Source organism: Corvus brachyrhynchos, unplaced genomic scaffold (assembly GCF_000691975.1).
Source record: "Corvus brachyrhynchos isolate BGI_N302 unplaced genomic scaffold, ASM69197v1 scaffold101, whole genome shotgun sequence".
Classification (NCBI taxonomy): Eukaryota; Metazoa; Chordata; class Aves; order Passeriformes; family Corvidae; genus Corvus; species Corvus brachyrhynchos.
In genome coordinates, this window is record NW_008237239.1 from 929,324 (window position 1) to 943,197 (window position 13,874).

Sequence of the window (13,874 nt, forward strand, 5' to 3'; positions counted from 1 at the left end):
CCCGCCTTTCCCTCCCCGTTAGCGCCCCCTGCAGGCGCGGGGGAGGCGCTGCCCCGCCGGGTCCTGGCTCCTCACGGGCTGTTTGCTTACAAAGGATCAGGAGATGAACGGAAGAAGCTGGGTTTTCCCTCTAAATGTGCACATAAGAGTTAAGTTTCTAAACTTGAGACGTTGCGTTTCTGGGCGTCAATACGACCAGCTGTGGTTCAAGCTGGTAGAGACTTGACCGAGAGTAAGAATTGACCCGAACTCAAGCTATAGTAGAGGTCGGTGGGTTGGTACCCTTTACTTAGTATTCTGTATTTATTTAATGCTTATTGTTTTGAAATTTATATACATCACTGCCATCTCCTGACAAATCATGAAATGGGCTTTCAATTAATCAGGAAGTTGTTTTAGGCGAGAGGTACTTCAGGACCTGTGAGCAGCAAGAGTGAGGGCACTTCGTGTTCACAGGATCACAGCATAGCTGGAGTTGGAAGGGACCTCTGGAGATGATCCTGGCCAACCCCTCTGCCAAGGCAGGGTCACCTGGAGAGGTGATACAGGGATGCATGCAGGTGGGTTTGGAATGTCTCCAGAGAGAGAGAGACTCCACCACCTTCCTGGACAGATTCCGCCATCACCCTTTGCAAAAGAAGTGCAAAGAACTTCTTCCTCATGCTGAGGTGGAACTTCTTGTGTTTCTGTTCATGGCCATTGTTCCTCATTCTGTTACTGGACACCACTGAAAACAGTCTGGCATCATCCTCTTGGCACTTGCCTTTGAGACATTTATACAAATGGATGAGATCCCCTCTCTTCTCCAGACGAAACTGCCCCAGCTCCCACAGTCTCTCCTCATAAGAGATGCTCAAGACTCTGTGTGCAGTATTTAGAGGAGGACTGAAGAAGGGCTATTGTGGTGTCCTGCCCCATTATGGCCATCTGAACTGGTCACTGGTCCTCAGCAGCAGCTCTTGGCTAAGCCCAGCCTTAAGGCAGCCTTGGTGTTTTGAAACATAATCTTCCTTCTGGGTCAGCAGCACTGCTGCCCAGACACTGACGCACAGAGAGCACAGAGATGATACTGCTGTAGCTCCAGACTCAGGCAAAATAGCTGCAAGTCCAAAAGCATATTGGAAAAGTTACACTGTACAGCCAGCACCTGAATCCTCTGTCCCTTTATCTTGTTTCCAAGCCTCTCTAAAGAACAAGCAAACAGCATCATATCCAGGAGGTATCAGAAAGGATCTTAATGGGCTGTAGTTTTCTGGAGTGCTCTTTGCTGCCCCATAACATACAACCAAAAATTCTCTCTACCCAGAGTCATAGGGGTAATACAGAAATAAATAATAGACAACAAAGCTTTTGCTTTTATTGTGGCAGAATGCTAAGCATAAATACTTAATGTCTACTGATCCTATTAAAGACTAAGAATTTTTATACTTTCATAATCTGTAACCAAGCAGAATAAAATATTTTGTGGTATCCACACAGTGCCCTGCCTTTGTTTTAACAGAAAATACAAAAAGAAAGTACCCTGAGAAATATGAAGTGCTACCTTAGTGCAATGAATTTACAAAACATTGCTAGAACACAACGCCTTTGTTACTATGTTTATTCTATTTTTATCACAGTAATACTGTCATAAAGAAAAAAATATAGCTACCTAATCAGAATGATAATTCTCCAGTGATATCAGCAGCTCTCCAGATAAGCATAAGCCAAACATTAAACTCTGAATCCATATAATAGTCTGATATTTACTGAGCACTTAGTACCTGACAATCTCCATTTATTTCACTATGAATTTACCTCGTTTATCTGGTAACATATGCCTATGAATGGAGAATAGTTTTAGACACCTATGCAAAGTAGGTCAAAGATTACAAGATGAGAATGATACTAAAGAATGTGAGACCTGAAAAATACAAGTGAAGAAACATTTATTCTAGTTAAATGTGCCATCATGTTTCGGCTAAAATTGGCTGTTTGACAGGACCTGAAGGGACAGCAGAGGCTGTCTCAGCCTGACAGAGTCCAAATGAAATACTTCAGCTTTGTAGGGAATGAGCCACCAGAACTGCCAAGATCAGATAATTCTGCTGGTCAGTGACAACTAGTTGATGCTGGGTTTAGAAAACCACATGGCATAAATACCAAAACCCATGTATTGTGTGGAAGAATCCTTTAAAATTAAATTGTAGAGCACATGCTGCCTGAGGTTTTGTTCTACAGCCTGGCCCTGAACTTCTGATGTTGTAGTGCACCATTTCCTTACATCCCTTTCCTTATAGTGTGATGAGGTTTATGGGACGAGACTCTGGAGATCCCCTCACCTGCATGGTAGAAGTGCATGTGAGGAGGAGAAAAGAGAGTATGGTATTTGGGGCAGAAGGGTGATGAAGTTGCAAGCAGAAGCTGGAATGTACAAGATCTTTGGTTTCTACTTTTTTCTTTTGTTTGGGGGATTTTGGAGTAGTTTGGTTTTTTTCTTAGAACAGTTGTAAGAAATATTGTTCTGGAGTCAGGTTGAAGAAGAGATTTTTTGCAGTGAGGGAGGAAGGGTGTGAAAGAGCATGGGAGTTGCAGAGAAAATCAGAACAGGAGGAGAATGGTGGAGGAAGCTGCATGAAGAGAAGTTGGGGAGGAGGAGCGAAGCAGGTGGGTAAAAAACGAGGAAAAACAGAACTGTGGAGTGTTCTCATATGGTAGATGTCTGTACGTGTACATATATATATATATATAAGTATATGGTAGAATAAGCACAGATGAAGTAATTAACAACATTTTTATGCAAAAAACCCCCAGATTTTTATTTTTTGGTGAAGGTGCAAACAGATGTTATTAACCAGATGGACAGAATACACTCAGTGACATTGTAGCAGTACCCACCACATTGCCTCATGGTAAACCTGATTTTATTTCTTCCTGTTTGTTCTCTTATGACTGAAAAGTACTGATACTAGCAGTGATTTTTAAGTCAAAAAAGATGTTTCCCTTGTCTTCAATGAGCCCTTAGTATATGACATGGCTGCATGTTGAAAATGCATTGGGACTGGTTTCTTTCACATCACCGTGAAAAAAAAATCAAACAAAATAACCAATACTGTTTTTCTGTAGCAATGGAATTGTTAAAATGTAATGGACTAATCTCATGTTTTGTGGAGTTGAGAAACCAAAGCAACCCTGAGATTTGTAATCTATCCATTGAATATTGCATTTTGCTCTCTGGAAAAAAAATAATTCAGTGGTTTTGTAGGGAAAAAAAAAAGAAAAATCATGAATACGGGATATTTTCCTAGACCTTGTAAAATGAACTGTGCATAAAACTACTTAAGATTCTTTATTAGTTAAAATAAAGTAGAGCACTCTGAAAGGATGACTTCCAGGGAGACATGTTAGGTGATTAGACTGTGCAGCTCAGTGGGAGATGGAGATGCTGTTGTTCTGATGTGCTGTCACACAGTAAGTGATTGAGGAATGGAGGTAATAAACCCCGGGCTTAAAAATTTTTGCTGGGAGGAGGAAGTGAGACAAGGCAAAGCAAAATCTGATATGCAGAGGGAAGGTCTGGCTTAGCTCTTCTGGATGGAATTAATCTTGGAGCACAGATCAAGGTGATTCTTGAATGCCTTTTTGATCAGCAGTGATAGGGACATCTGTGCAAGAGAAGGGCATTTTCAGTGGCACATGATCATGCTGGCAAATTCTGGCTGCTTTTGTTATTCTTGAACATGAGACTTTACGAAAATGAAAACAAGATTCTCCATTAAGAGCTGATTTTTATTTTATAATATATTTAATCCAACACTGAGTAAATGTATCAATTTGCAACTCATTCAAACCAGGGAAGAAAATAACCTGTAGGTTTTCCTTGTTTCAGATGTAAAAAGAAACATCCAAAGATGTGAAAAGAAACAGACCTCTTCAAAGAGTTTTCTTTTGACTATTCACTGTAGAGCAGAGTGTGCTGTTTTCTCCTTTGGCCTATTGAAATCATAATTGCTGCCTTCCATGGAATTGCTCTTCTTTGATGGCCTTGTAGCTCCTTCTGGAGCTGGAGTTGTAGTAAAGTAACCATCTACATGGACTTCTAGTGCCTGCCTTGAGACCAGTCCTTTAAGAAGGAATTTTGCTGAGAGAAAGAGCATGTTGTATATTTTCACAGCATCTTAGAATCATGGAGGTTGGAAAGACTTTTAAGACTGAGTCCTAGAATAAACCTAACACTGCCAAAGCCATGACTAAAGCACATTGCCAAGTGCCACACCTACCTGTCAGTATGTTCTGGATGTGTATGTTCAGTATTTGTTTCTCTAGGGTTTGCATATTCCATTTCTCCTAATTTTCTGACAAACAGCCCAAAAAGATTAAATATGGAAGTGTCCATAAAAGAATGAACAGATGGCCTTTCTCTGTTCATGTCATCTCGTGACCCCTAATGACAATGACGGGGATTTCTTGTGCAAAATTCTGGTTCTGCTGAAATCAATGAGAGTTTACCACTGACCCCAGTGGGGACAGAATTTCACCTCTTAATGTTTATTAGATGCAGCAGGCAGAAAGCAGACTCACAGCTATAAAGGCTGTGACATTTTATGGTTCTGACTCTGCAACCACTCAGGCACATGCTTAATTTTGCCACAGTAATAAAGTTAAGCACTAGCTAAAGTGTTTTCAAGGAGGGGTCTCTTTTACACTTGAACAAGTCTATATTTCATCAGAAATCAGGAGTTCCTCCCCTTCAAAAGAAAAAGATTCTGCATGTGGTCATCAAATTGTTTCTACTTTGCACAACAATAATTGCCTTTTTTTCAGTTTTTGTCAAAAAAAAAAACAAAAGGAGAACAAGGAATGAGTACCTCAGCTGAAGTGATGTTGCTCTGGTGACATTTGACTTAACTCATTTCAAATGGATTCAATAGGGAAATATCAATTTTTCAATATTTATTCTAAATACCTCAGACCATGGCTATTTCCTTTAAGAAGTGAAGATTTTGCACAACACTTCACAGCCAAAATCTTTTTGTTAAGTTTTTTAGCTATCATGGACAACACCAGCATTGTTCTTCATATCAGGGAAAATCCTTCTACTTTTACAGATAGTATTTTTGTATTTGTTTCCACCTAATTTTAGCCTAAGCACATAAGGAGTGTAGCAGAGTGGAAGTACAAGGAGAGGCATTCAAGCTAGATGAATTCAGACCTGAAATAAAGCATAAAATTTTAGTGGGATAGCACTTAACAAATGGAATGACTTACCATAGGATTTATGAGTTGATGCTTCCTCATTCTTACCAGTCTTTGTATCAGGAGTTTAAGAAAAAGAATATGGGTGAGTGTACAGTAAATCCTTTCACAGGGTCTGCCCTGATGCTAATTTGTTTTATTTACATCATAAAGGAACCAAGCAGAGGCTGAACTTGTGTTTGATTTATTGCACTTGCCCCTTTGCCCTGCTTGGTGAAGGAAAGGCAGGAGAGCATTTGGGGCACCTGGAAGAGACTGTCAGAGGAGGATGGTGATGGTGTTCAAAACAAGGTGTATGGGGTGACAACAGAGAGGTGGAAGAGAACATGGGGTGAAGAATAGTCCTTCACTCTCCCAGCTGTGCTTTCCAGGAGCCTGGAAAGCACTGGGGGAAGGAAGAAACAGGTACTGGTCTGGCTGGCCATGGGTAAGAAAATATGAGAGACCAGGAGTTCAGCTCTTGAAATTACTGGTTCTCAGGAGCTTCTGGGTTACAATAATGGAAGTTTTACAGTGCTGTTGAGCTGTGTGTTGAGAAAACAATCCTTCAGCTTTCAACTAATTTAGTTACCATCTGTAAGCTGTTTAAGCAATTCCCCTTATTTGCTCTGTATGCTTTTTCTTCATTCCACCTCCTACATGTACATCTGTGCACATAGGTATGCAACTGAGGATTTTCTATAGAACTGGAAAACACAGTTGTCACTGATGTTCTTTGTGGGCAGAACAGGGCAATGCTACATTACTGTAACCCATCCACAGACTGGCGGCATTTTGCTGTGGGGACCCGTGGTCTGTTCCTCACACCAGTGTATTTTATATAGACACAGAAAGAGTGAAGTACATAAATAAAAAGTTCTTTGTGCTACAAAACTCCAACATTGGCATTTCTGTGGATTTCTGAGTTTTATTTTGTACAAAACTCAATTTGCTACTGGATTTCAGATTTCAAAGTTAGCATATTAAAGTTGTCCTTACTTCACCCAGCCAACCATCTCATATGTTTCCTAATATTCCCCTGGAACCCAGGGGTATATCAGTTATCGTGGCAAGGCATAGTGAGGTGAGTTAATTAGTAACATTCCAAAATATCCTGGGCTTTATTGGCTAGTAGTGAAGAATCCCAGAAGAAGGAAAGCACTGTAATTGTGCCAGATCCATCCTGTGTTTCCTGTAGTTTTGCTCTTGATTTTTTTTTATATGTATTGTCTCGGTGCCAGTGTTCGTGGTCTCTGAAATTAAAAGCATTTGTCATAAAGGGGATTATGAGATTAAAAATATTGCTCATAAGGAACACATTGATCCTCACTGGGAGGATGACAGACGTAAAAACATCAAATTACTGATGTCACCAAATAAAACTAATTTAGGAGATAACAGTACATTTTTAAACAAATAGTGGGGTTGCGTTAGATTTACAAACTGCAAGACCTTTCTTTCCCAGTGTGCTTATTCTTCATTTATCATTTTATAAGAAAACCCCTTAAACTAAAAGTTAGTCTCATACAAATGTCACTTGCTAGCTTTCTTGCTAATCCAGAGGAAATATTATTCTAGTGGTCCCTGAGGTCCAATGTCTAGGTGTTGGATACATGATAAACTTACTTGAAGCTTTCTCAGTGAGATATAGTCCTCTGGAGACAGCTGTGGATTTAATTTTTCAAGCTTTAGTACAACCTAACCTCTTAAAAATAAGATTTAAGTTTCCCTTGTCAGGTCACTTAAGAGTTCCTTCTTTTATTTTACTTCTTTTTTTTTATTTCTCTCCTCTGCTACTTGCCCAGACTGTTAATCCCCAGCCTCTGGAGGAAACATTTAACCATCTTAAACCTTTCATGTCTTGATCATTTTTTGGTTCCAAAGGACAACACACATACGTTTGGCTTTTGAATTGTTCTAGTCTGAGAGTTAATCTAGAAAGTATCAGTGCAAAGCAAACAATTTCCAGTCTTGATCATGTAGGTTTCCACTTCAGTTCTGAACAGAGGTGATTTCTGCAAATTTTGAGCCACTCCTCTGTGTAAGAGCAGTATTTCATACGAAGAGGTGTATTTATAGTCTCTGCAGTCCATCTTCCTGTGTGTTTATGCTGTCCAAGAGCTGAGTTTAATCTAGTTTTCTTGCCCCTTGATGTTTATCACTTTGTGTTTCAGAAATGGAAAAATTAATGTTCCTAGGCATGCACAGGATTTAACTGGCGAGTTCCTGATATTGAGAAACTGCACACAACTCAGAGACAGGTTAAGGATGAAGGCTGATCAAGCCAGCAGTGTCACAGATCCTGAAATGTATCAGAAATGCAAGGGGTATTATACTCCTGATACTTTTACTGATCCACAAAAAATGCTGCTTACAGCTCCTGACCCCCTCTCATCTCCCTGGTATGCACACACACATACACACACACACACACACACACACACACTCCCACACACACACTCACAGGCTTCTGCCAGACAGCTCCTTCTCAGGAGCTAAAGGTGCCAGAGGTTTTTCAAGGTCACTTGTCATATTTGTTCCCTGCAGTCAACTTTTCTTTATCTTTTCAGCTCGTTTTGCTTTGACTTCCTGAGGAAATTAGTTTTGTCTTGCCTTACCTATGCCTGCATTCATCTATCTAAGGTCTATTCTCCCTCCCTCTTAATAACTTCATGACATGTTGGCCAAGTGCAATCACCACTGAAAGATGTGCACAGAGTCTGGAAGTTAATTAAATTTCTAGAGGTTTGTGTGCTCTGGCTGCCAGGTAGATGAGAGAGAGACCCATCATAGGGACTGTGCTGAGGGAGAGTTAAGCAGAGTTCAGCTCTTTGGCAGCAGTGAGGGGTCAGTCCCTCTGTGCACACTCGCCAGACAGACAGACAGCACAGAGGAACTGCTGGCCAGAGCAGCTCCAGACTGGCTGCAGTACAGGCAATTTCTTGTCCAGGGTGGATCTTTCCTAATAGATGGCAAGTGAGAGGAGCTATGGGGCTTATTTCAGATAGAAGCAGAAAGACAGATCTGAAGGAAACTCATATTGCTCTGTGGCTCACAGAACAATATATTTTCCAGTTTAGTTCTAACTGTTCTAACTGTTCTAACTGAAAGGATGTTCACCACCACTGCTGTGAATTGTGCTGCTGTATCAGATCAGGGAAATGCCAGTCTGATGTTTGCCATCCGAGCCAACAGCAGGGAGGGATCCACAGAGCTCCAGATCTGAAAGTCTGGATCTTTTACATCTCTGCCTCTGCAAAAAGAGATGCAGATTGAGAAGGTTAAATGCTCTCTGTCGTCCATGGTGTGCCCACAGCACTTCTTTCTATAGTTCTGTTCTTACCCATTGCGCTCTCTTCTTTCTCAGGGTGGAGTTTCTCTTTTGTCAGGATGTTCACACTCCACAGGAAGGCTGTACCCTCCTCGCATCACCACTCTCATGTCACATCACCAGCATGTGCCCTGGTTTTCCCACACTGGGGGACTTCATGCCTGGGCCTTCTAAGAGTTCAGGAAAATACCTGGTTGTGGATGCAAATATGCTGCTAGCAAGAATTTCTCTTGCTTCTTTCCAGTCCCGTGAGATATTTTTCTCTCTCACGGAAGAGATTAGTAGAGTTCTATAAACTATGAACACCTGCAACCTTGCAAAGCCTTGTTTATGGTACAGCAGGAAAATATTTGACAATGGATGTTTTAGGATTTTAGCCAATCACCCCAAGGGGTGGCTGATCCTTTGACCAATTAGACTATGAAGAAAAAAGTCTATAAAAGAGCTGTAAAATAATTAAATAAAGGAATCTTGCTGCACAATTCCTCTCTGTTGGATCTCTCTTCTCCTCCCTACCACTGCGGGATACCGTGATACCTGGTCTGGCTCTGTGCAGGAGTAGCATGTAAGTGCTAAGAACCAGCCAAAACATATTTCCTACCTAATGGATTTAGGCTGTTCCCTAGGCTCTGCTGCCAGTGGCTGTCAGACACAGGATAACTGGGCAGTAGCTCTTTGGTCTGAGCAGATGGGTCAGTCTCATGCCTTAGGTAGGAAGGATCCAGCTGAGAGGAAGTGGAAAGGCATGTTTTTTCTGGCAGTGTTGTGTGCAGAAGGTGCTTTGATGGTGTGGGTTGCCATCTTCCTTTTGCTTTGGAATTGAAAATAAATCCTTGAGAGACTTTTTACCAAAGCGTTTCTGGCAGTTGTATGCCAGAGCTGAAAGACATGAGGGCTAACTTATGTCCCACTTGCCCAGTTCTCCCTGAGGGGTTTCTGTATTGCTTTTTGTGCTATTTCCTGCATGTGCAACATCCTCTTTATCCCTGCTCTCCAAACCACTATCCCCTCTGGTCATTCCTTATAACATTCTTCTTATGTGCAGTCCTCAATGGCCAAGACAGGCAGTTTCCAGAGCCCTTCCTCCCTGGTAAGAGCTGTGCCTGCATTCTTAGACAGAGCTACAGGGGCATAGGAATTATGCACATTCACACACACAAGGCTACAGCAGACTTGATCCTGCATTTCCCAAAACCCACAAGCCTCACCACTCAGCCAGGAGGAGAGTTTTGTTAGCTTTCACCTCAAAAAGGAGCTTTACCCTGCACTTGAGCCAACAGAGGGCAATAGACTCAAAATTCAATATTGAAAAGAAATGTTTTTAAAAGATGACTCTGAGCAGCCCAGCCCTTACTGTATCTGGAGTCACATATCACAGTGAAAGGCGGCATTCCATGCTGGACCTAAAACCTTCTCAGGCTCCATCAATTAAACCACCACATATGGGGTGGAAGAGACTCAGCAAGGAACTCTCACTAGGGTTCAATGAAAACCAGATGTTGTGGGCACAGCTGTCATGCTTCTTATCAAGAAAAACAGAGCAGCCCCTGCTGCAGTTTCATCAGGAACCCTGCCCTTCCTTCCCTTCATCCTCAGCACTACTGAGCGTCCCTAGCCAGAACCAAATAAAATCTTCACGGCCAAAGCATGCAGAAGTCTTCCCAAATATTGCTATTTATGTTAGCATACTGTTTGTGGATCTCCAAATCAGGGTCCTGCTGGGACTGTCACTGTGCTTGGGACATGATCTTCAGGCTCCTTCTCCTACCTAAGAGTGGCTTCTCTCACTCCCTTTATAATGTAATTTAGCATTGGCACCAGAGCTAGAAGGATTAGAGGGAAAGAAGTGTGTATTCCCTCCATAGGGATAGAGCTCTGGCCAATTTCCGTTACATTAATTTTAATGTATTTACCCATAGGGCTCAGATGTGTTTTGTTGCTTTAGATGGAATTCCAGATTGCTAAATTCCAATTGTATAAATGATAACAGATTGCTGCTGTGTCTGCACCCATGAAAGCTCATGGGAATTGTGCAGGATATGCCCTGAAGGGTGTGAGTCATCCTGACCTACAAGCAGTGAACTCTGCTTTGGAAATGTGGTTCAAAGCAAGGGTTTCTCCTGAGACATCAGAAGTCCTATCCTCCCAAGGTTGGGTCTTTGCCCAAGGACTTGCTTTGCTCTGCATTTCCTTGCCACAGAGTGATTTTGCAAGACTGACCAGTCTGCTGGTGACAACATTATTCTTGTTTGCATTTGTAAATGATAGCTGAAACCAAATCTACCTGAAACTGATTGCAAATAGACAAATAAAAAATAAGAAGGGAAATAGCCCTGCAAACAAACCAAAACATTTTGTTTGGCCTGACATAGAAATTTTTTTGTGTGTGAGAAAAGGGCAGTATTTGAGTTTCTCATCAACCCAAAGTACTTTTTTTTTTGTCAATTCCACAGTAAGCTCAAAACGAAAGTATTTTCACAGTAATAATTTTGAAAACTGCTAAGTCTAATTGGACCCATGAGTGGTGTTTAGGATTGTGACTAAGAGTTCTAGACCTCAGCAAGTCAGACAATTTGTGCATCCACTCTCATATTGCTGTTTTCCAGCCTGACACCCAGACAGGGGCATTCACTGTTGCTCTGAATAAGCCACCAAAGCTGCAGCCAGAACAACCCAGGCAGCAGTCAGTTGTAAAGCTTACCAGCTGCCATCCAACCTGCAGCTGTCCTTCACTGCCTTCAGAACTGCACATGTGCCCTCTGCCTGTGCCTCTTCTGTTGACATCATCCCGTGGTTCTCAGGAACTCTTAAAAACCTGTTGTCAAAGATAAAACAAAAATTACTTGCTTTAACCGCATCTATTCCTGACAGCATATGCCAAGCATTAGTGTGAGGGAGAAGAATGACTAGAGAGGCTTTTCTAAGATAAAGAGAAATCTTACAGCAGTCCTGATGTCTTGTCTGTGTGGAAATTAGATTGCATACCAGGTGTCTTGTAAGCAGAACACAGTAATTTAAAGGCAAAATTGACCCTTTGTGACCTATATGATATGTGGAGCTAGTGCACATGTTTTTATTTTTCTCTTTTGTGCAGCGGATGTGTTTCAGAAGTAGTGTGTACAGCTCAAATCTGCAGAGACAGGTGGTTACCTACTAATATAAAAGCAAGTCCAACTCTTTAAATACCCTGATGCTCCAACAAACAGATCCGCCTTGGATCTTGCAGCAACTCATCATAAGCCATCTGATACCTTATTTTAAACCTGCTACTTAGGCAGAGATCAGCTGCAGGTATTTTAACAAGAAGCCACTCTAGCTGATCCCTCATTTTAATTTCTGCTAAACCTCTTGTCGCAGAACTGCCTGATCTCGTGGGAAGGAAGAGGAAGTCACACAGAGGAACTATTTGCTTACCCACATAAATACAAGCGCATTCTTATTTTAGACCAGAAGCTGTTCAAGCCAATGACTGTCATGCATTATGGATGTGTAGACTGTTACTTTAGTTTACTCCAATTTATCCAGAGGTCTGGATTCTCCAGGGTCTCTACCACCAAGAAAAAGAATGGCTAGCTGGCTCCAACTTCAGAAAGAGTCAAATGGCCATTTGGAAAAGGAAACTAAGGTTGAGATGTGGGTTTGCTCACATTTCAGCAGTCATACCATGGGTAGTATGGGTGTCATCATGCCCATACGCAAGCCCCAGACTTCTTGTTAATGCCAATGTGGGGTGTGTAATAGTGCTTGAATTGTTCACAGCTTCTGGGTAAATTGATACTATTCCTGTTCAGAATATGGGTTTAGAAGCAGCATGAACCACTTGTGTTCTTAGAAGTGTGAGTTGTTCTTAGAAGAAAGCATTAATATGCTGCTGTTGACAAATAAAAAATATAGCATCCACTTTGGGAAAAAAAACCCCAAACAAACAAACCCAACCCTGCTATTTATGCAACCTTTATCACACAGTTCTGGGCCCAAATCTGTTTCCTCTAAGCTTTGACAGCAATAGGAAGTGCTTTGAAAGTGCTTTAAAAGGCTCAGTGCTGTTGAGATTCACCTGCTTAGCTGCACTAGGATCTGAGGACCAAGGGTGTGTTCACAGCAACTCATAGATTACAGAGCTGCAACAGGGATTTGATCACATGCAGGTAAAATAATAGGAGTAGTGTTTATGCAGCCTTCTGGAGATCTTCACTCTTTTTGTGGAGGACAGGACTACTCTGAGTCAAACCCACCATTAATTTATCTAAAAGACTTATAATCAACATTCACCCTGAAAAACTAACCCTGTTTTTTTCAGAACTGCTATTTCTGGCACGTTTGTGTTGGGTGGTTGAGAATGGTACTGTGGAAAGACAAGTGTGTATGTCACTGTGCCCAACAATTCTTATGGGTTTTATGGTGTCTTGTAAGAAGAAATCTCACTTTGGCGAGTGAAACCAGGATTACCTTTGGCTGTTGTGGCACCCTGTCAAGCACACCTCTCTGACAGGATGAAGCAGGGAGATCTGCATTATGGATAAGGCTACTTATGTATTGTGGCTGTATGGCTCCCTCCTCCACACCGCCATCCCAGGTGGCTGCTCCAGCCCCTAGACTGTGACAAATTCCCACATGTCAGCTGTGAGCTGGACTAGGGAACCAATCCCACTTAAAAGTAAGTATATTTTTCCAAATAAGAATTATTTTCCTTGGTGAAGGTTGAGTCACCTTTGTGCTATTCTTAAAACTTGGTCAGATATTTTTCAGGAGGTTGCAGTACTTCTGGGGATGTAGGGCAGCCCATTTGTATTTGGAACATTCTGTTTCCTGACTGTGTTTCAGCATTGCAGTGTACTTATACTGCAGACACCTGGAACAAACAGCTTGGAAAGAGGAAGCCTATGAACACACTGTGTGGAGGTCAGGGCAGTCAGTAGGAAGTCACCATCCCCTTGCCAGGTCCCTTTGCAACTCAGGAGGCTTGAGGCTGTCCCACACTGAAAGCCTGAGCTACCAAAGGAGAGACTAAGGTTTTGAAGCAATGCCTGTCTCTCCTTGTCCCTTGAGGGACCCCTTGTCCCACCTCCTCTGGGATGGGACAAACATATACAGCCCCCTTCATGCAGTGGCCTGAACCTGCTCTTTTCCAACCAATAAATTTTCCTTGTAAATAGGCAGTTTATCTCTTTTTGCTCTTCTGTATTTTGTTAACTAAAGCAAAAAGCTCCTATCCTTCCCTGACTTTACCATTCCTGTGTTACCAGACAGCAATTCCTTCCATTTAGTCCCTGATGATGAGGTAATCTGTACCCTTTAAACAGGTTAAATGAACCCAGACATAGATTGT

The 13,874-nt window shown here is 41.8% G+C and overlaps 1 protein-coding gene across 1 annotated transcript in view; it reads right to left on the reverse strand.

Annotated features, from left to right (window-relative positions):
• KIFAP3 (kinesin associated protein 3) overlaps positions 1 to 710 on the reverse strand; it is a 68,187-nt gene extending 67,477 nt beyond the window's left edge. The window contains exon 1 of the mRNA XM_017729569.1: positions 602 to 710. Within this exon, the coding sequence (XP_017585058.1) occupies positions 602 to 710 (109 nt within the window). The remainder of the gene's footprint in view (positions 1 to 601) is intronic.
• Between the last annotated feature and the right edge of the window lie 13,164 nt (positions 711 to 13,874).